At 39.6% G+C, this 18,320-nt stretch overlaps 1 protein-coding gene across 2 annotated transcripts in view; it reads right to left on the bottom strand.

Annotated features, from left to right (window-relative positions):
• Positions 1-245: 245 nt before the first annotated feature.
• kirrel1b (kirre like nephrin family adhesion molecule 1b) overlaps positions 246-18,320 on the bottom strand; it is a 90,079-nt gene continuing 72,004 nt past the window's right edge. The window contains exons 11-15 of one of the 2 annotated variants that reach the window (XM_049597869.1): positions 16,629-16,845; positions 14,431-14,538; positions 10,532-10,659; positions 9,782-9,892; positions 246-8,924 (exon numbers count right to left, since the gene is read on the bottom strand). In XM_049597869.1, coding sequence (XP_049453826.1) covers positions 8,301-8,924; positions 9,782-9,892; positions 10,532-10,659; positions 14,431-14,538; positions 16,629-16,845 — 1,188 coding nt within the window. In that variant the 3' untranslated portion in view covers positions 246-8,300. The remainder of the gene's footprint in view (positions 8,925-9,781; positions 9,893-10,531; positions 10,660-14,430; positions 14,539-16,628; positions 16,846-18,320) is intronic. The other variant, XM_049597870.1, reaches the window with a different exon arrangement.

Here is an 18,320-nt window from a genome sequence, read left to right as displayed (position 1 = left end):
GTGTGCTATACATAGACACACACTTACTTTAGCTGTGAAACTGTCATAACAACTGTTTGGGCGCAGTCATTCATAGATTGACCTAAATAAACAGCAGTATGTTTGATGCACAAACTTTATTCAAAAGTAAGGAGCTGAAACCATTTTTATGCCACATCCCAGAGCCTCGTGTCTAAAAATGCAAAATAACCTTTAATAAAATGAACTCTTTGTAAACCCAGGCATGATTAAAAAACAAAAAATAAAGGAGCCTTCGCTGCTGTTCTTATGAAAAGCCGTGTCTTCTTTTATTTTCTGTAATACTGTGGAAAAATAATTACATACAATTTGAAAGAAAAAAAAAACAGAACTCAAACATGAAAATAAAAGAAAATTTCAATAATATTTTGTATGTTTTGTACAGTTTTCTTTTCTCGAATAAAAGGGATAAACAAGTACTCAAAACCAACATAAACATAATACACATGTGAACAATATATAAGGATAAAAATAAAGAACTGGAGTATGGAGAATATATGCTTATATGAACACCCACACTGACCGTCTCTCACCCCCATGCACACCTCCACTTCAAACATTTTTAAGTGCAATATGGAATCCTTCTCACTGTACTGATCATCGTCTTCATATGCTTAACGATATCAAGCTGAACATCAATTAATCCCGTTCATTCGTGCAGCTGTTTTAGAGAGCAGACAGGCTCAGCAGCTGGATGAGGGACGAGCTCGGCTCCTTCCTTGTGACCTAAGGCAACACAATGTCTCCTTCACTCTGTCTTACCAGCTGTCCTGCTTTATACTAGGGTTTGACTGATATGGCATCTTTAATTTAACACCTTCACAATGTACAATTTGTATTCCAAACATACATAGTTTCAAACTGAATCTCCCTGACCAGGTGGAAATAAAGTGCTGTAGGAAAGAGTCCTAAAACCAGGAAATGAGATAGCATTTTAGCACTCCCGGTGCGTTCGTCTTGAAGTTAGTCAGTTTTTTGAATGGGTTTTTGGTTAGATGTCTGAAATAAGGTCTGTGGTTAAGTGATCCATCGATCTGTACTGATATGATCAACGAGCCAATATCATAGATGCAAAGTGAACAGCTATCCATATCATCATCTTTATGTTATACACTTTTATTTTTGAAAGTCTGCATCACTGTTGAACAGCAGCAGGCAGATGTCAACTAGCCAAGAGAAAGACAATGAGGATAACAGTATCTACTTGGAAAAAAAATCATCAGTGTGGAAATATTTCGGTTCATGAAGAAAATAGAGATCAATGGGGGTCAATGCAGTTGTGAGACAAAACCCGACGTAATGTTACTTGCCTGACCGGACTCTCACATAGCTACAGCAACATTAGCTTCTTTGTTTCAACAATTTTCGGCTGAAAAAAAAAAAACCTTGCATGCAGGCTGAAATTCAACCTTACTCTCCTGTCGGGAGATGCAGTGACTTAAACCAAGGGTGAGTAAGAAAAATAATAACTTTACATGTAATTTGTTAAGCTATGAGTGGAGGAAAAAAGTCTGCTAGCCGCTAGGCTAATTTATGCAATGTAAACATGCTTAAGCTAATGGTGGGTACTTGCTAAAAACAATTGCTTTGTCTATGTATCTTGACAGCTATTACTGAGCTGAATTTGTTTTTGTTATTTGACCTTGTTGTTGTTAATTAGAGCTTTAAGCCAGATAGCCCTGAAGTTTTAGGTAAAAGATGATGGTTTGGGTTAAAATGAAAAGATTTCTTCCAGAGAAGAATTTCTGACAGAAAGTCAGTTTAAAGGAAACTTTATTGCACTTACTATTTATGTACTGTTTTTACCTTTTATGGCCAAAAGTATTAAAAAAAAGGGTGTAGCAGCTTCTTCTGTAACAGATTGTGGTAAATAGGCATATAATATCGTCTCATATCGATCACAGGCCCCTGAATCTTATTGAATCAAAATTGTATTGTGGCAGACTTTGTAATACCAGAAAATATCGTTTCACTGCCAAAAGAATTGTTTTAATATTTACACCCCTATGGTTAACACAAGCTAAGAGATTTCAAGTTTTATTCTACAATGTGAAATACATCGGTAAAAATACCCCACTTGTGAATACTGAAGTTCGCATGTCTTAAAAAGACGGTTGCTAACAAATGGCTGAATGAGAGTACAGACAGTCATCATGCCGAACACAGCTTTACAGCCTTATTGTAAGACAACAGTGAAGTTGTGCGACTGTGGTGTAGTCCCTTTATAGCCTTACGTTAGCTTTGCACTTCTGGTGATTGCATTTACGCAAGTGGTGTTCATTTGTGAAGATGATTAAGGTGAACAAAACGTGTAAGTTTCATAAACTTTTGTTTGCCACAGCGCTTATTTTCTGCACTAATCCAAAATCCAATGAAGAAATCCCATTTGTTTTTTGTCGAGGGAACCAGGGTGATGCTAACTCCTTTGTTGGCCTACAAATAAACATCCCTGCAGCACTTTATGCCCATATGTAATGTAGATTAAGTTCTGTTACATTTTGCAGCTTTTTAAGGCAGCTTAAGTCCTTAACATTTTAGTCCTGGTTTATTTGTGATCAATGTTGGTAGCTGCAAGTGCATTTTGATAACACAGGTCCGGGTGCTTTGTTGAAATTAACACATTTGCTTACCACTAGGGGCAGCAAAGAGGCCAGGATAGCAACAAATGGAGAGCACCTTGTGTTTCTGATCACTAGCCTCACAGTCAGACTGAACTGGCATTTCATTTCACTTCATTATTCAGTCTGACATCATGATAATGTTGGCTGATGTTTGTTTGGGAGTCAAGGTTATTTTGTTTTGCCTTAACCATTAGTTGCGAGTGCTGTATCCTGTCCCTCCTACATAATTTATAGTTAAAATGAAGGCTGCAGTAACTGTTGCTACAAATAGGAGCAATCAACATTTTACACAGAAATTGAGGAAAAATGTTGCTAATGTCTGACATTTACCCAAAACAGTCAAATCACTCAAACCCTAATTTTCACAGTCCAGTGGTCCTAACAAATTTATAATGGTATGAAAACACACTGGTGTTACAGGCTGCAAACACACAAATACACACACACACACACACACACACACACACACACACACACACACACACATGCATGTTCACATATGGACACATACAGTAAATGTGCATGTATGATGATACAGACGGGTAGCGCACGCGTGCGCGCGCGCACACACACACACACACACACACAAGCAACATTCACATAAACACGATAAACACAAATGGCTGCTGCATTTGTTTGTCTGCTCAGTTCATTTTTTGCACAGTCTTTTGGCACTCACTGAAGACTCCACAAGGTAAAAACGGACACTGAGCCACTCGAGTCAGTCTTGGCCAGGGATGGCGAAGCACAGCACAGCATGGAACAGAGCAGTTAGCTGTGGGCCTGGCCTGGTTCTAGCCTGGGTTGGCCTAGTTGAGACAGAGTTTTGGCTATTTGTGGCCTGGCTGAGCAGTCAGTTTGGCCACAGACACACACATGGCCTCTCTTTTTTTTTCCACTGGGTTGATTAATCAGACCCCTCCCCCCCATCTGATGCATACAAAATAAAATGACACACTGTATATAAAAGTTCAAACACACTTTTGACCACAGCCATTTCCTCCACTGGCGAGGTAACACCACAAAGTAATACCAAGAAAATAAGATTTCAAATACTGATTTTCATAGAAAGAAAGAGAAATAAATGAGGATGACGCCATGAGCTCATGACACTATATATTCTCTACAGACTCCCAACTCCCCCAACATACACATATTAATGCAAGCTAAGATTGTTATATCTACTCCATATGTTATCAGCTCGAAGAAAATTTGGAAGAAACTGATGAGAGAAAGGATTGCTATGTTGTAATGAAGTTTTTTTTTTTCGATGAAGACAGATTCAGCCTCTTAATTCGGCAGCTGGTAGGTGACTGTTAATATGACACAGGGGAGAGAGTACAGCGTGACAGGTATAATGTATGGAGAAGGAGGAAAAAGACATGAAATGACAACTTAGCGGAGTAAACACTTCCAGATTACCTTCTAAACTGCATATCATTTTCATTGCTAAACCAAATCTAAACATATTTTGCATTTTTGGCTTTCTGTCTTTTACATATTTATACATCCCCACTGTCAACAGACTGTAAACAGTTAAGAGGTAATGACTAAGTACCTGGACGGCCTGCCGGTGTTTGTTGGTCTCCTCCGTGTCAAATTTACTTATTCTACACAAGGTCATAACGACATTTCAAGTCAGATGCAAAATACTGCACAGCTACAACTCTGTAAAAAGGTTGTAAAGAGGTAATAGTATGCAGTACCAAGGCTGTGATAACCATATAAATTTAAAAGGGTGCTCCATCTGCCGTTCTTCTCTCTATAACTACTGAAATGGTTTATATGGTGACCTTGGAGCTACAAGGTTCCATCTGATATTCTAATCAGAAATGGCGTGGCTGCGGTTTGCTTTCTGAAAGTGTTTATTCAAAATAGGGGCAATAAATACAACTTTTACTGCCCCTTTGTGCAGAATTACCATAATATACTGTAACTGTGAGGGGTTGATAGGGTGGCTGATAAGTATAAAGACTCAGTGATTACCTCTGGAGGTGCTGAGATATCTAGCTTCACTCTACAGCCTCTGGTCTTCTGTAAAGCCTCGTCTCATTGGCTATCATTTTTTTAACTGCTCAAAAATGTAAGGCAGAGATACAAGAGGGTGACTCTTTATTTCACACAGAACCTCTTTACTGTGACTATCCAATAAAGCATATGTGCCCTTAAGACAAGATGAAAAATAAAATGTTGAAGCAATTCCTGGTGGTTGCTGAAACAAGTTTAAAAGAGTCATGTACTATTCAGTGTCCCTTAAAGGTTCAGTGTGTAGGACTTAGGGGGATATATTGGCGGAAATGGAATATAATACAATAACTATGTTAGCGTATAATTGCCTGAAAATTAGAAGTGTGTTTTTTGCCTAAGAATTACCTGTTTATATCAACACAGGGAGCAGGTCCTTGTCTATGAAGAACACCATGTTGCACTGCTATGTTTCTACAGTAGCCCAGAATGAACAAACCAAACAGTGGCTCTAGATAGGGCCATTCATGTTTCGCATTGGCCTCCATAGTTAGCAGCCTTTCTGTCACTCTAAATATGCTTTAGATGGACCATTCACATTTTTGCCTCGGCCTCTGTAATGGTCATAAAAACATGGATTTCTAAATGTGAAACTGCTTGATTCAGTGGTTTTACTGGTTTAAATCACCAGTTCCATTTGTTTTGGAGAGGAAAAGACCTCTGCTGAACTCCTGAACATCTGCATCTTATGTTATCAGAGGAGAAATTGTGAGCACTATTGGCAGTTATTAGACTAGAGGCCCATCTCTGACAAGTTTAACAGCACAAAAAAATGAAACCTGTTACAGCTTTATTCATTGTTTCTATCAGTTTTAATCACCTGGTCTGTCTGTTTCGGGGGGGGGAGAGACCTCTGCAGATAATTCAGCTCCCACTTAAAACCTGAACAATGAACACTGCAGGAAATCTAACCGGGAGAAGTTCCAGCTGCTTGCAATCTGCAATCCTCACTACTAGATGCCACTAAATCACCCTAAATCCTACACACTGTTCCTTTAAAGAATTAAAGCCGACAAATGGTTACATTAGTGATGGAACCTTATAAATCCAACCTCAGTATAAAATAAAGATTGATCTGCCGCTGTGGAGGCTAATCAGCACATGATTGTCACCATAAAAGGTGAAGTTGTGTGAGGGTTCATTGAAGAGTGCAAGCCAGTCTCTCTCACAAAGTTCAGTGTGTAAACATGAACCATTTCTACAACTGGTGGAAGGGGCTGGAGGTCAAATTGTTTCGTGTAGAGGTGAACGTCAGGAGAAATGGCTCACATAAGTTGGCCAAAACAGAATTCTTGGGCTCACTGCTCATCAACAGCCATTAAGATGCCTAATTGTTTTCTATATGGAGAATGCAAAATGGAGCCAAATGCAGCCATTCAAAGCTTTTAGTTCTCTATAACTATGAAATAAATGTCTTCAATCCTGGGTCAGTGGTTGCATCCATAGTTGACACTGAGGCAACTTTTTTCTATGAGTAAGGCTTCTTTTTTATAATATCTTAATTATAATAAGTCATCAAGATATTGATATCAGGAAAGAAAAGAGTAAGTCATTTAATGGTTCAAACTGCAGACAGGTACATTCACACTGCTTTTTGCAAGCTGACCATAGTGTGAATTTGGTCTTGGTTGGTGTTGAGTAATTAAACAAAATTACGACTGCAGGCGCTGTGAGATCCTGTCGGCCATACAAATTTAATCTTCTCTCTTGGTGGAAAATAATTTGATAGTGGGGTGGTAGAGATTCATTAAAACATGTATAGTAGCTGCATCAGTAGAGGTTAGAGGTTAGTAGCAACACTTTAAATGCTGATCATTATGAACCTGTGAGGTTAAAGGCCAACCACACGTACCACAGCTGACACAATATAATGAAAAAAATCTCAGACATAAAATACCACCAAATATTCTGTTGCAGTGAACAAACCAGTATACTTACATATAAATGTACAAAGTACCATATGAGCTAGATAGAACCCTCTGTACCTTCATTTTGATATGTTAGACTACACTTGAACCTTCTCATCGCTTACAAAGTTCACAGCACAGCTCAGAGTGAGCAGCTGTTTGTTCTCCATCCATCATTTTGAATGTCGTCGACGTGTGAAAAAGGCAGTCCAGTCAGAAGACTGGAAGTCAAAGAAAGAGTTTCACACCAAACAGAGATATCCACCAAACAGATTTGCCCTTGCTGGATATTTATCATTTTGGAATGAAGCTCTTCAAATTTTCTAATTTAAGTCTATAACATCCACTTGAAAAACACCATCCATCGCTTTTCAAAGAAACTCAAAACGTTTCCAATAACGATCATGTCGCCACATACACATTAAAAAGTGAGTTTCACCCAAAACGCTGAACCTTTGGTCCACAACTCCTTATAAAAATACTATAAAATGTTTCTGAATGCCATTTTTTTTTCATACGTTTCGGTATAAATATGGAAAAAAAATCTATACTACTGTGCAAGTGAGAGAAACAAATACTGTTTGACACTTGAGGGTAGGGGAGGTATCTTTTTGTACAAATTGCAGAAATTCATTGAATGAAAAAGTGCTCCCGCCGCACCTCGTTTCACAAATACTGTATACAGCATTGACCTCGTGTGAAATGTTAAGTATAGAAATGTATCATGATGATTAAAAATGACAGATGAGGAGAAGAATGAGCATACAGAGACGCTTGCTACCACTCCTTTCCTTTCCTCTCAGATGTGGCATGTACAAAACCTCTTCGTCCAGACCACCTTATTGTCCACTTTTTACAAAAGAAGACACACCATAACAGTTTGTGTGTATTGGCACATAAGCATTGGCACTCCGGTCACTAACTGTACCACTTTAAGAAGCTCTGCCCCACTTAAATCAAGGTAGATCTTGAAAGCAATGGCCACTGGGCACGTTTTAAGTGAGAAAAAGGGATCAAAAAGTGCCAAATATATTTATAGTCCAAGCTGCCCTTTGCTGCAATACATCAAAACAAATAAGTCTTCAAAGATTTGTTTATGTGTGTGTTTTTTGCAATATGTGAGAGTCAGAAAATGCAAAATGTGTGGATTACAGGGAGGGTTGCTGTAGGTCACTGTACTGCATCACACTGTATAGGTTTGTACAAGGAAATAACTTCAAAATGACCCAAATCTCCATTTGCACTTATTTACAGAGATGGGGTGGGAGGGAAATGTGATGCAGGGAGATGATCCAAGAGCAAGACGAGGATTGCAGGAAGAAAAAGGTTCCTCTGTTCCTCCTTAAGCTCCTGGCGCTCTTCTTCTTCCTGTCTTCAAAGTGCTCTTCTTCTCTTTTTGTCTCTTTTTTCTTGATTGTGGCTCTCGCTGTTGCTTTCAATGGAGCATAAACACTGCACGCAACAGAAGGTTTGCGCAAATGTGTGTGAATGTTGCTTTGCATGTGTTGTATGTATTGCTGCTAACTGTATTATATGCGATGCTGCTAACTGCTGTGCATTGTTGTGATGTTTTATTGGTTCAGAAAATGAACCAAATTCCATGCACTGGATGCAATGGAAACTTAAAACTGAATCTCAAATGTTTATGTATTTTTTATTTTTTTGTGTTTTTGTTTTATGTGTAATAAGTACTGCAGCTGCAAAAAGCAAGTCAAAGAGTGTGTGTTTCTCAAACATGAGTCTGCATCCGCTGTGTGTGTCTTTGGGAATAGTCAGAGGGCGGAGACGAATATGAGAAGCGAGTGGCGGTTCCATACTGCCCCAGCCCTGTTTCAGGACTTTGCTGTCCAGGCCCAGGACCCGGCCCTGGCCCTGGCCCGGTCCCTTGTCCTGTTGGATACATCTCATAGGCTGGTCCCTCTTCTATGGGCGGAGCAAAGCCCATTCGGTAGCTGGGATACTGGGAAGGGTATCCGTAGTTTTCGTAGGCTAGCTGTGTTGTGCTGTCCAGCAGGCCGCAGTCTCCGGGGTATTCTCCAGGTGACTGAAGAGCTGGATTGGGAGGTGCTTGCTGGCTCTGCGCCACCCTGGTGAAGGTGTTGAACTGAGCATAGGTGGCATGGGACATCCTAGAAGGTGGGCGAGGGTCATAGCAGCCTGCCCTTGAACCTGGCACCGCACTGGGGGGAACAGCACCGCTGGCGCCAGCTGGGGGTCCGCTGGAGGTGGCACCGGCTGGTCCGCTGTTTGGGTTCGGGGAACGGAATTCGCCCTGGTAGTGGATGGCACGGGACTGGGGGCGCGCCTCATCATGGGTGGTGGCTCGGACATTGTAGTAACCATTTGTTGGATCCTGTGATCAGAGGGGAGAACATTAGTTAAATATTATACGAAGCAACAACATTTTGCTAAGTGGTAAAAACACCTAAGCCTAGCTAAGGCCGAGCTTGGCCTCGTATTACTACATACTTCTTTCATTGTATGTGCAGTATATTGTCAGTCACAGTGCAGGCTGGTATGGATGGTGATGTCGGTGCAGTTGGTGACGTGCTGTTGCTCATGCTATGTCCAAAATGTAATGGTGTGTGAGTGACGCAGCCCACAGTATGTGTATGAACATGACACATAATGATACAACTTCATTTTACCAGAATAAACATGGTTTCCAATGCAAGGTGAAAGGAAGCTTACCTGGGGAACAGCTAATTCTGGAATAAAAGTTCTACTAGGCTGGTGTCACACCATAAATGTTTGAAGCAGTTTGTTTCCTCCTTTAGTTTGCATAGTTTGTGGTAGTGAGAACTACTCACTACTACTCCTTATAACCTCAAAACACAAGGTTTGAGGTTATAAGGAGATTTTTGCACCACTCCAGATTAAAGAAACCAAAATAAAGGATTGATCACGGTCTGAGCAGAATCCTGCAAATGATGCAAAATCGCCAACATCTGTACTTGTGAATTCAGTGGCACAGATTGTGAAAAAAAATGTTATTATTATAAAAATCAAACTTTTAATTGCAGTACAAATGCTGGACCTGAGGAAAAAGTAGGAACTTGTAACTGATACTTAATGATGAATATGACCACAAAGTTCATGACATATGATATGTCTGATTGTCTGTGCACCATGCAGGATAAAATGTTCAAGATGTTGCAGAAAAAAAAAAAAAATCCAAAGTCAAAATGCTAACATGAGCTGCCATCTCACCTTGAGCTCGTACTCCTCCCTGGTGTCGCTCTCGCTCCTGATGTCCTGCTTCAGGTCCATGTCATCTTTGAATGGCTGAGTGGAGGGAGAGAGGGAAACAGAGGGCAGAAACTAAACCATCAAACAACGAAACACACACACGGAAAGAGGGAGGGTGAGAAAGGAAAGGAGGAGGAAGAGAGGGAGGGGAGAGGAAAACAGAGTTTCAGGTTTTTCATCCCAAGAGAGTGGAAGACGAGAAACGGTTATTTATTGGAAAAAAGGTTTCGGACCGAACTTTATAACCGCTCCAAATGAGCGACGCCGATTTGATTCTCCAGGCCTTCCCGGGGTGAACGCTTTTCTAAAAGGAACACAATGTTAAAGAGAGTGTGTGTATGTGTGTGTGTGTGTGTGTGTGTGTGTGTGTGTGTGTTGCAAGGTTGTTTGTGTGTGCATCTATCGCATGTATAGGTGCTTTCTTGTCCGTCCATCTTCTTCATCCTTATATATGAGCAGCGCAGTATGTGCTTTCTTGATTTTGGGTTGAGTGTGTGCGTTGTTGATGTTTTTCTTGTGTTTATTTGCAGACAAGCCTTGGGCATCTGTTTTACTCTATGCGGATGTGTGTGTGTACTTTCAAGTGTGAGTGTGTGTCTCTGCCTCTCCTGCCACGTCGCCCTTTGTGTCGGTGTATCTGTACATTTAAGCCCATTGACCCATACGCCTCCTCTCCACGGCCCCCGGTGACTCAGATGGGTGTTTACTCACGGAGTACATGGCCTTGACCATCCGGGTAGCTGTGGAGACGTCGGCTGCCTCCTCCTCCAGGCTGTGGGTCTCTTTGTTGACTGTCTCTACCTTGATGTCTGGTTTACCGAGGGTGACACCTCGGCGACCTGGAAGAAAAACACAACCTCCGGTCATACTCTGGGTCAAGATAAATTATTGATTTATTTTTAGAAAAGAAACAAAAACAACGCTTTATTCTGTTTAATGCTGTTTTCATCTGACTTGTCTTGTCCACTGGCCTTGTTTCCTTTATTTTCTTCAGTATTTACCATGAGGTAACAAAATTCCTTTGGCATAAATATCTTCTTAGAGGTTGCAAAAGCTGAAAATGAAGATTAGCATTTTGTAGCAGATCTTTCTGTCATTCATTGCCTGTACAGGGTCATGGGGGGCTGGAGCCTTTCCCAGCTGACACTGGACAAGAGGTGGGGTACACTCTGGACAGGTTGCCAGACAAGGCTGACACATACAGAGAAACATTCACACTCACATTCACACCCATGGGCAATTTAGAGTCACCGACTAATCTAATCTGTGTGACTGTGGGAGGAAGCCAGAGAACCTGCAGAGGCCCCACGCTGACATGGGGAGACCATGCAAACTCCACACAGAAGGGTCCTGAACCCTCTGGCTGTGAGGCAACAGTGCTAACCGTGCTAACAGCGCACCACCATGCGCCCCAGTCTTTTGATTGTTGATGATCATTTATTTTAATCCACACATTCCTACTGAGAGCCAATATTATTTTTATGCTATTTTACTAAGTTTAAAGCAGCTAAATGGCATTGGTGACTCCTAGTGGTAGTTTAAAAAAGACACTGTGGGATTGTCTCTTTTTCCTAAAAACAAAAACTTCTGAAACTGAAAGATGTTATCACCACATAGAAAACTCTGCATATAGGGGCTTTAATTCTGCATTGAGTCATTTAGTCTCAAATACCAGGAAAAGGTATCTAAGGACTTTATCACTCAGTAATCATACATAATAAAGTAACATCAATGAGCTGTAGACTGCTCAACAATTACGTATTTTCTCTTGAGTTTTTTGGTGGAGCAGAAGGTGGCAGAGGTGGGGGATCTGAGTCACATGACTTGACTCAAGTCAGACTTTAGTTGTAAATTTAAAGACTGGAGACTTGCTCAACTAACACTGATTAAAGTTCTTGACTTTTACTCAGTGTTTATGACTTCAGACTTGACTTAACTTGAGACAGATGACTCAAAAGGACTTCACTTTGATATTAGATATTTGCATTTTTCTTAACAATAAGAGGTTAAGTTTTGTTTTTGTTTTTAGTGCAATGTGCACAGACCTGGCAACCTACTAGGATGTGGCAGACCAACACATGGCAGCTACCACGAAGAGGACTAGTCTAAAGGTAGTAAGAAGTGGTAGATCTGCAGCTCAGAAATCAGTGGCAGGACCACCACAACATCCAATTCATTTGTCATTACAAAACCCACAAAGAAACGTACGTGATTGTGTCTTTTTTGCTTTCTTATTAGTGTATCGAATCATTGCAATTTCACATGACTTGACTTGTGACTTGCCTGACCCGAGCAATGACTTGACTTGTCTTGCTTAACTTATACACTGCAAAAACTCAAAATCTTACCAAGAATATTTGTCTTATTTCTAGTCAAAATGTCTCATTTCTAGTCAAAAAAAATCTCATTACACTTAAAATAAGACTCATCACCTAAAAAGTTACTTGTTTTTAGGCAATTTTCACTTGTTTCAAGTAAATTTTCACTTGAAATAAGTAGAAAAATCTGTCAGTGGACCAAGTTTTTTTTGCTTGTAATAAGAAAAAAAAACTTGGTCCACTGACAGATTTTTCTACTTAAGTTTTTTTTGCTTGTAATAAGAAAAAAAAACTTGGTCCACTGACAGATTTTTCTACTTATTTCAAGTGAAAATTTACTTAAAACAAGTGAAAATTGCCTAAAAACAAGTAACTTTTTAGGTGATGAGTCTTATTTTAAGTGAAATGAGATTTTTTTTGACTAGAAATGAGACATTTTGACTAGAAATAAGACATTTTGACTAGAAATAAGACAAATATTCTTGGTAAGATTTTGAGTTTTTGCAGTGTAGTAGGGACTTGACTTGGTTGATTCTCACCACAGTAATTTGGGACTTGCTTGAGACTTGAAGGTTAAGACTAAGACATTCATCCCAGTTTTCTTTTAAAGGTATACTTTGCAGGAATTGTCGGCTACTGTTTGTAAGCAGTATCTCCTGGGAACGTGAAAGCCAACCCAAGCATGTCCACTTGGTGTTTCACCTCACTACATATATATATATATATATATATACATATTTTTTTGGCAGCGATCTTCGTAGTTTCTCCTTAAATGTGTGCCATCTGGCTGCTTTTTATAAAGCTCTTACCATACCTGTGCGCTGTGACCAGAAATGTCCTGAACACAACAAAAGAAGAAGAAAATAAGAAAATAGAGGCACAGGGCAGAGTCTCTGCAGATAAATTCACCACTGCCCACTTCCAGTTTGCCATAAGCGATGACTGAGAGGGATTACATTTGTAATGAGTCTATAGAATGTTGACTTTTTTAAGGAAAATCCTGCATAGTATACCTTTAACTTTCTTGTTTCAGTCATGGTCAACAACTATGCAACAGAAAAAAAGACACAATATTCTGAGCAAAAGATGAATCTTCAGTAGTTTAAGCCCTTTTCAGACACGCACCTTGTTACTGTGCTTACATGTGTGGGCAAATTTACATGTTTGTCTCATATTTGATGAGCACCAGCATCACTTTAAAGTGATGACGGCAATCTTATTAGGATCTAGTAATATTTCTGTAACGTGGTTTAAGTCTGAACTGAGTGCTGTCATATTAACATAATAGCAACAGCAGTGCACAGTTAAATATGCATAGGTAGGGATTAAACATATTTGATGTCATTTCATTAAGAGGCTTTTAGTTAGGCTAGTTATGTAGGAGTTATGCAGCAGAAACTGGGATTTTAGGCCAGTAAAGCAGGTATATTTCCCTAGTAAAATTGCCTTGTGTAACCTGAAATGATAATACTGCTCATTTTAATCTATCCCTAGCACCGAGCAGTCAATATTTGTCAACATGAACAACTCTCTTCCAAAAGCTGAGACCTTAAAAGTAAAGATTTAAATCTGTGAAGTCTGGAGCTGCAGCATCGCACAACAAATGAGAGACAGCTTATCTGGAGCCGCAACGATGTTTGTTTGAGTTTCTATTTCCAAATGGTATCTTTTCTGTAGTGGTGTTATCAGCTCTGAACCAGAAAATATACTCTTATCCCCAGAAAATCCCTCTGGGGACTCTGCCAGTCACCTTCATTGTCTTTCCCAATTCTTTATTTGCTGTGGAGCAGCTCAGAATGAAACAACTTAAAGACACCACATGTTCTTAGCTCCCTGGTTTGCAGAAGTGTGGTTTGTGCTCATAAATGCTAATTGGATTTGCCTTTGGCTGTAGAAATAACATATAGGAATTCATCATTTAAATACTATTTGCCTTTAAATGCTCTTGTTTTCTGCCCTGTTATTTATGTACTTTATCGGGTGTACAAGTGGCACATAAATACAATTTATTTAAAAAATAATCATACAATTCCATGTCCGCAGAATGAAAAGGGTACAGTAGGCGTTTTAAGGCAGTTTGCCATATTATATGAATATTCATTAATCTCATTTGAATAAAATGCTATACAGCTGGCATATGTTCCTTTCTTCGAACGTGGAGAAGCAGAATGACAGATAGGGTGAGTAGATGAAAGAAAGACTGATAGACACATACAGTATGTGTGTGTGCCTTACACACACACACACACACACACACACACACACACACAGAGAACCACTGTGTGCACTTACTGCCTTTGCGTTGGCGGTACAGGAAGAAGGCAAGCGCCAGTAGAAACATAAGCAGCAGAATGGAGGAGCCCACCGTACCACCAGCGATAATTCCCACCGGAACGATATCTGAAACAAACACAAGCATAGAAGTGTCAGGGTTGAGGGACAGCTGCTGCCTCATTGTTACAGAAACTCTTGTGTCGTTTAAGTATAAATCGTGTGTCCTGGCTTAATATTAAATCTCCGAAGGCTGCTTAAATGTTGATAAGACATGCAAGTCAGACAAGGGATAAAAAATCTCTCTCTCTCTCTCTCTCTCTCTCTCTCTCTCTCTCTCTCGAAGATATTTTGGTAGATTTTCTGAAGCTTGCGAAATCTGACAGCTGAAAGAATAAGAGCCAGATAAGACTGACAGAGCATGAAGAAATCATTTTCTCAATGTAATGTGACATACCAAGTCCTCACAATAAAATGCGTAACCATCTAGAATGGACTTATAACACTCTGTCCTCCAGCTGAGGCCACTGTGTAATAATCTTGCTCAAGGGCACTGCAATTTGTGAGAAGGAGAAGAGCAACATACTCAGGGACATTTAAGATACTGTGTGCAATTTTCATTGTAAACAAACACTGTTTAGCTTGCACTCCACATTTCTCTGTAGAATGTGTTACAAACATGATGAATACATTTCTTTCCTCATATAACATTAGGAAACCTGCACTGATTATGTCCACGCCTGCCAGCTTTATGTAGAAGTTCTTCCCTGGTGTACTGCCGTGGAAGACTGTGTATTATGCTACCTGTGTGCTTGTACTTTTACTTAAAGGTCTAAGAAAGAGGTTGAACGTGTTTCTTATCCTTTAGAATATTAGCAAAGACTTTGAAGGTCCAATTTGTAGGATTTAGGTGTATCTATTGGCAAAAACTGTATATGATATTCATATGTTTTTGTTTGTTTATCATCACCTGAAAATAAGAATCACTGTATTTTCATTATCTTAAAAAGAGCCCATTATATCTACATACAGAGTGGGTCCTCTAACATGGAGTCTGCCACCTTGTTCTACAGAAGCCCAGAATGGACAAACCAGACACTGTCTCTGGGTAGGCCATTTGCATTTTCACTTTTCATGTCAAAAAAGTTCCAGATCTGCAAACACACCACTAGATGTTACTAAATCCTAAACACTAGACCTTTAAGGTTTTAAAAACATTCATTGTTTACATGAGCAGTCTTCTTCTGCTCTTTTTTTTTAAAAACATAATGCTACTTTTTTAAGGTCTTTAAATGGTCTCTAAGGGTCCAGTGGCCAACTGCAGTAATGCAATAAAAACATTCCCTGTGTGCTAAAAAACATTTTCTTCATGGACTGCCATTATAAAAGTGATACCTGTAAAAGTGTGGAAAGCACAACTAAAATGTCAGTCTTTCTTTCATGAATCTTTGGACCATGTAGATTTATGATTATGAGCTTTCTCTTTTTTATGTGCATGACAACAAAGCACAATGAAGCAAACCAATTTTTATTAGAATGAATGGGTGCCATCTTAGTGTAGAGTGTAGTGTGTAAAACCCTTACTGTGGGTAGATTTTGACTTGTGCTTGTGACAAATATTATTTGCCATAATCACTTTGTTTGCTGCCATCAACTTATTTGTCATTTAAAGTGGAAAGAGACAATTAATTTGGTTGCTCCACTGTCCTCCATTTCCACTACTGGGGACAGTAACTGCAAAGAACTTATCTCTTTGGTAACTAAGGATAGCCACCAACAGCTCCTAGGGAAAACAAAAGCACTGTCGTTTTCCTTTATGTCATAAATCAAGCCTTAATTTTCCCAGGAGATTGTACCCAAGGGTGGACAGAATTGTATAATGAAAGCGAGGTTTACAGGGAGCCAATCTAAATCTATCAATCTGCTCATCTAAATCTAAATCAAGAACCAATCTAAAACCATTACATTTTGCCATCAACATTTACTTTATAATGATAGGTTCAACCAAAAACAATTGTCTATTTGCATTTCAAAGTGGAGCAACCACTGATGACATGATGTTAATGATACTTCAGACGCTGGTGTCCAGCTCGATCTGCTCTATTATGGTGATAAATGCTATAAAAGAGACTGTGTAACAAACCATGACATGGTACACTGTCATATTCAACTGACACCAACAATCGCAGTTATTTCCCTACTTTTGGGTTTTTCCATACCCGTCTCCTCCAGTGTGATGATCATGGTGCCGGGTCCAAAGGAGTTCCAGGCGGTGCAGTTGTAAGGCGAGTGGAAGTCAGACTCCATGACGTTGTTGATGGTGAGGGTGGAGAGGACGGCCCCGCCTTGGGATGGTGGTTTACTCTGCTCCACGGTGTACCTCTCCATCAGGGTGCCCTTCTCCTTCTCCCACACGTTCTCCTTCCAAGCCCAAACCTTAAACACAAAATTTAGAAGGATTATTTAGCCTCTAGATTTTTTCAGATGACTGACATGTTGGTCCTGAACTAGATGAAAAAATAGAGAGGAGGATGGAACTATACATCTGTATCAAGATGAGCTGCTGCATAATGTATATAGATATGTCAATCCCTTTTGAGCCAAAGTGTAGTCTGAGATCCTTATAGAGGGCTCTCCTGATTTTTTTCAACAACTTACCTGATTACCAAGAGTGACTCGGACTGCCTGACGAATATCTAAGGTTAACCAAGTTGGTACTTGGTAACTTTAAAATCTCTTAGCAAAACTTATTCATGAAAGTGTTTTTATAGTTTTTCTCCTTGTCTTTTATTTACTTTATTATCTACCTATACATTTAATTTTAACAGTCTTAATCAGGTTACAAAGTGCACTGGGGAAAGGTGTAAAAGGAGCAGTTTGTAGGATTCAGTGGCATCTAGTGGTGAGGATTGCAGATTGCAACCAACTGAAACCTCTCCCATGTGCCAAGTGTGAATTTCCAGTTAGGATTCCTTCAGTGTTCATTGTTCAGAGGGTTCTTACCATGAGCCACAGATTACAAATCATTTTCCAAGTCAGTGTAATTTCGATGCGCTTCAACTTGCTTCCTCTTTTTTCTCTGACAAGGAGGTTTTTACTTAGAGCCAAGTTATCTGCAGAGGTCTCTTCCTCTCCAAAACAAACAGACCCAGTGATTTAAACCAGTAAAAAAAACACAGAATAAATCAGTTTCATATTAAAAATCAGTGGCTTGTCGCTAACTATGGTGGCCAACGTGAAACATAAATGGCCCTCTCTAGAGCTAGTGTTTGGTTTGTTGGTTCTGGGCTTCTGTAGAAACATGGTGGAAAATGGTGGACTGTGTGGACGAGGACTTACTCCCTAAATAGATAAAAACGGCTCATTCTAAAGTAAGGAAATTTTCAACCTATTTTCAGGTGATTATAAACTAAAGAACACATACTTATATTATATCCCATTTCTGCCAATAAATCCCCATAAACCCTACAAACTGAACCTTTAATGGATGACCAATGTGTTCAGACTTGAACAGTCTCGGTCAGAAAGTAAAATGCACTGTGGACAGGTGTTCAGTTTAAAACTTCATACAATGTAATGCGATATAGGTCAAATGAAATATAAGTTTATACATAACACACTTAGTATGTAATCCATGGTTACAGACCACTAGAGAGTACTTTGTAGGCAAAACCTGCTCTCAACCTCACTTTGTGTGATCTGCCACTTAAACGGATTGCATTAAAATGGTAAAGCGGGTGTACATCAGTATAGGATTCAGATAAGATCAAAGGCTTGGTACATCTGTATACTAAAACATTTGCAAATCTATAAATCTGTTCCTAATCAACACAGCAGGAAAAGTCCTTCAAGCTGATGGGATAGCTAGCACGCAATTTCCAATATGTTTCGTTTGTTTGATTTTTATCTAA

The sequence above is a fragment of the Epinephelus fuscoguttatus genome, linkage group LG15, assembly GCF_011397635.1.
Source record: "Epinephelus fuscoguttatus linkage group LG15, E.fuscoguttatus.final_Chr_v1".
NCBI lineage: Eukaryota > Metazoa > Chordata > Actinopteri > Perciformes > Serranidae > Epinephelus > Epinephelus fuscoguttatus.
The sequence above is the reverse complement of the archived record's forward strand: the minus strand, read 5'-3'. Positions and strand labels throughout refer to the sequence as shown.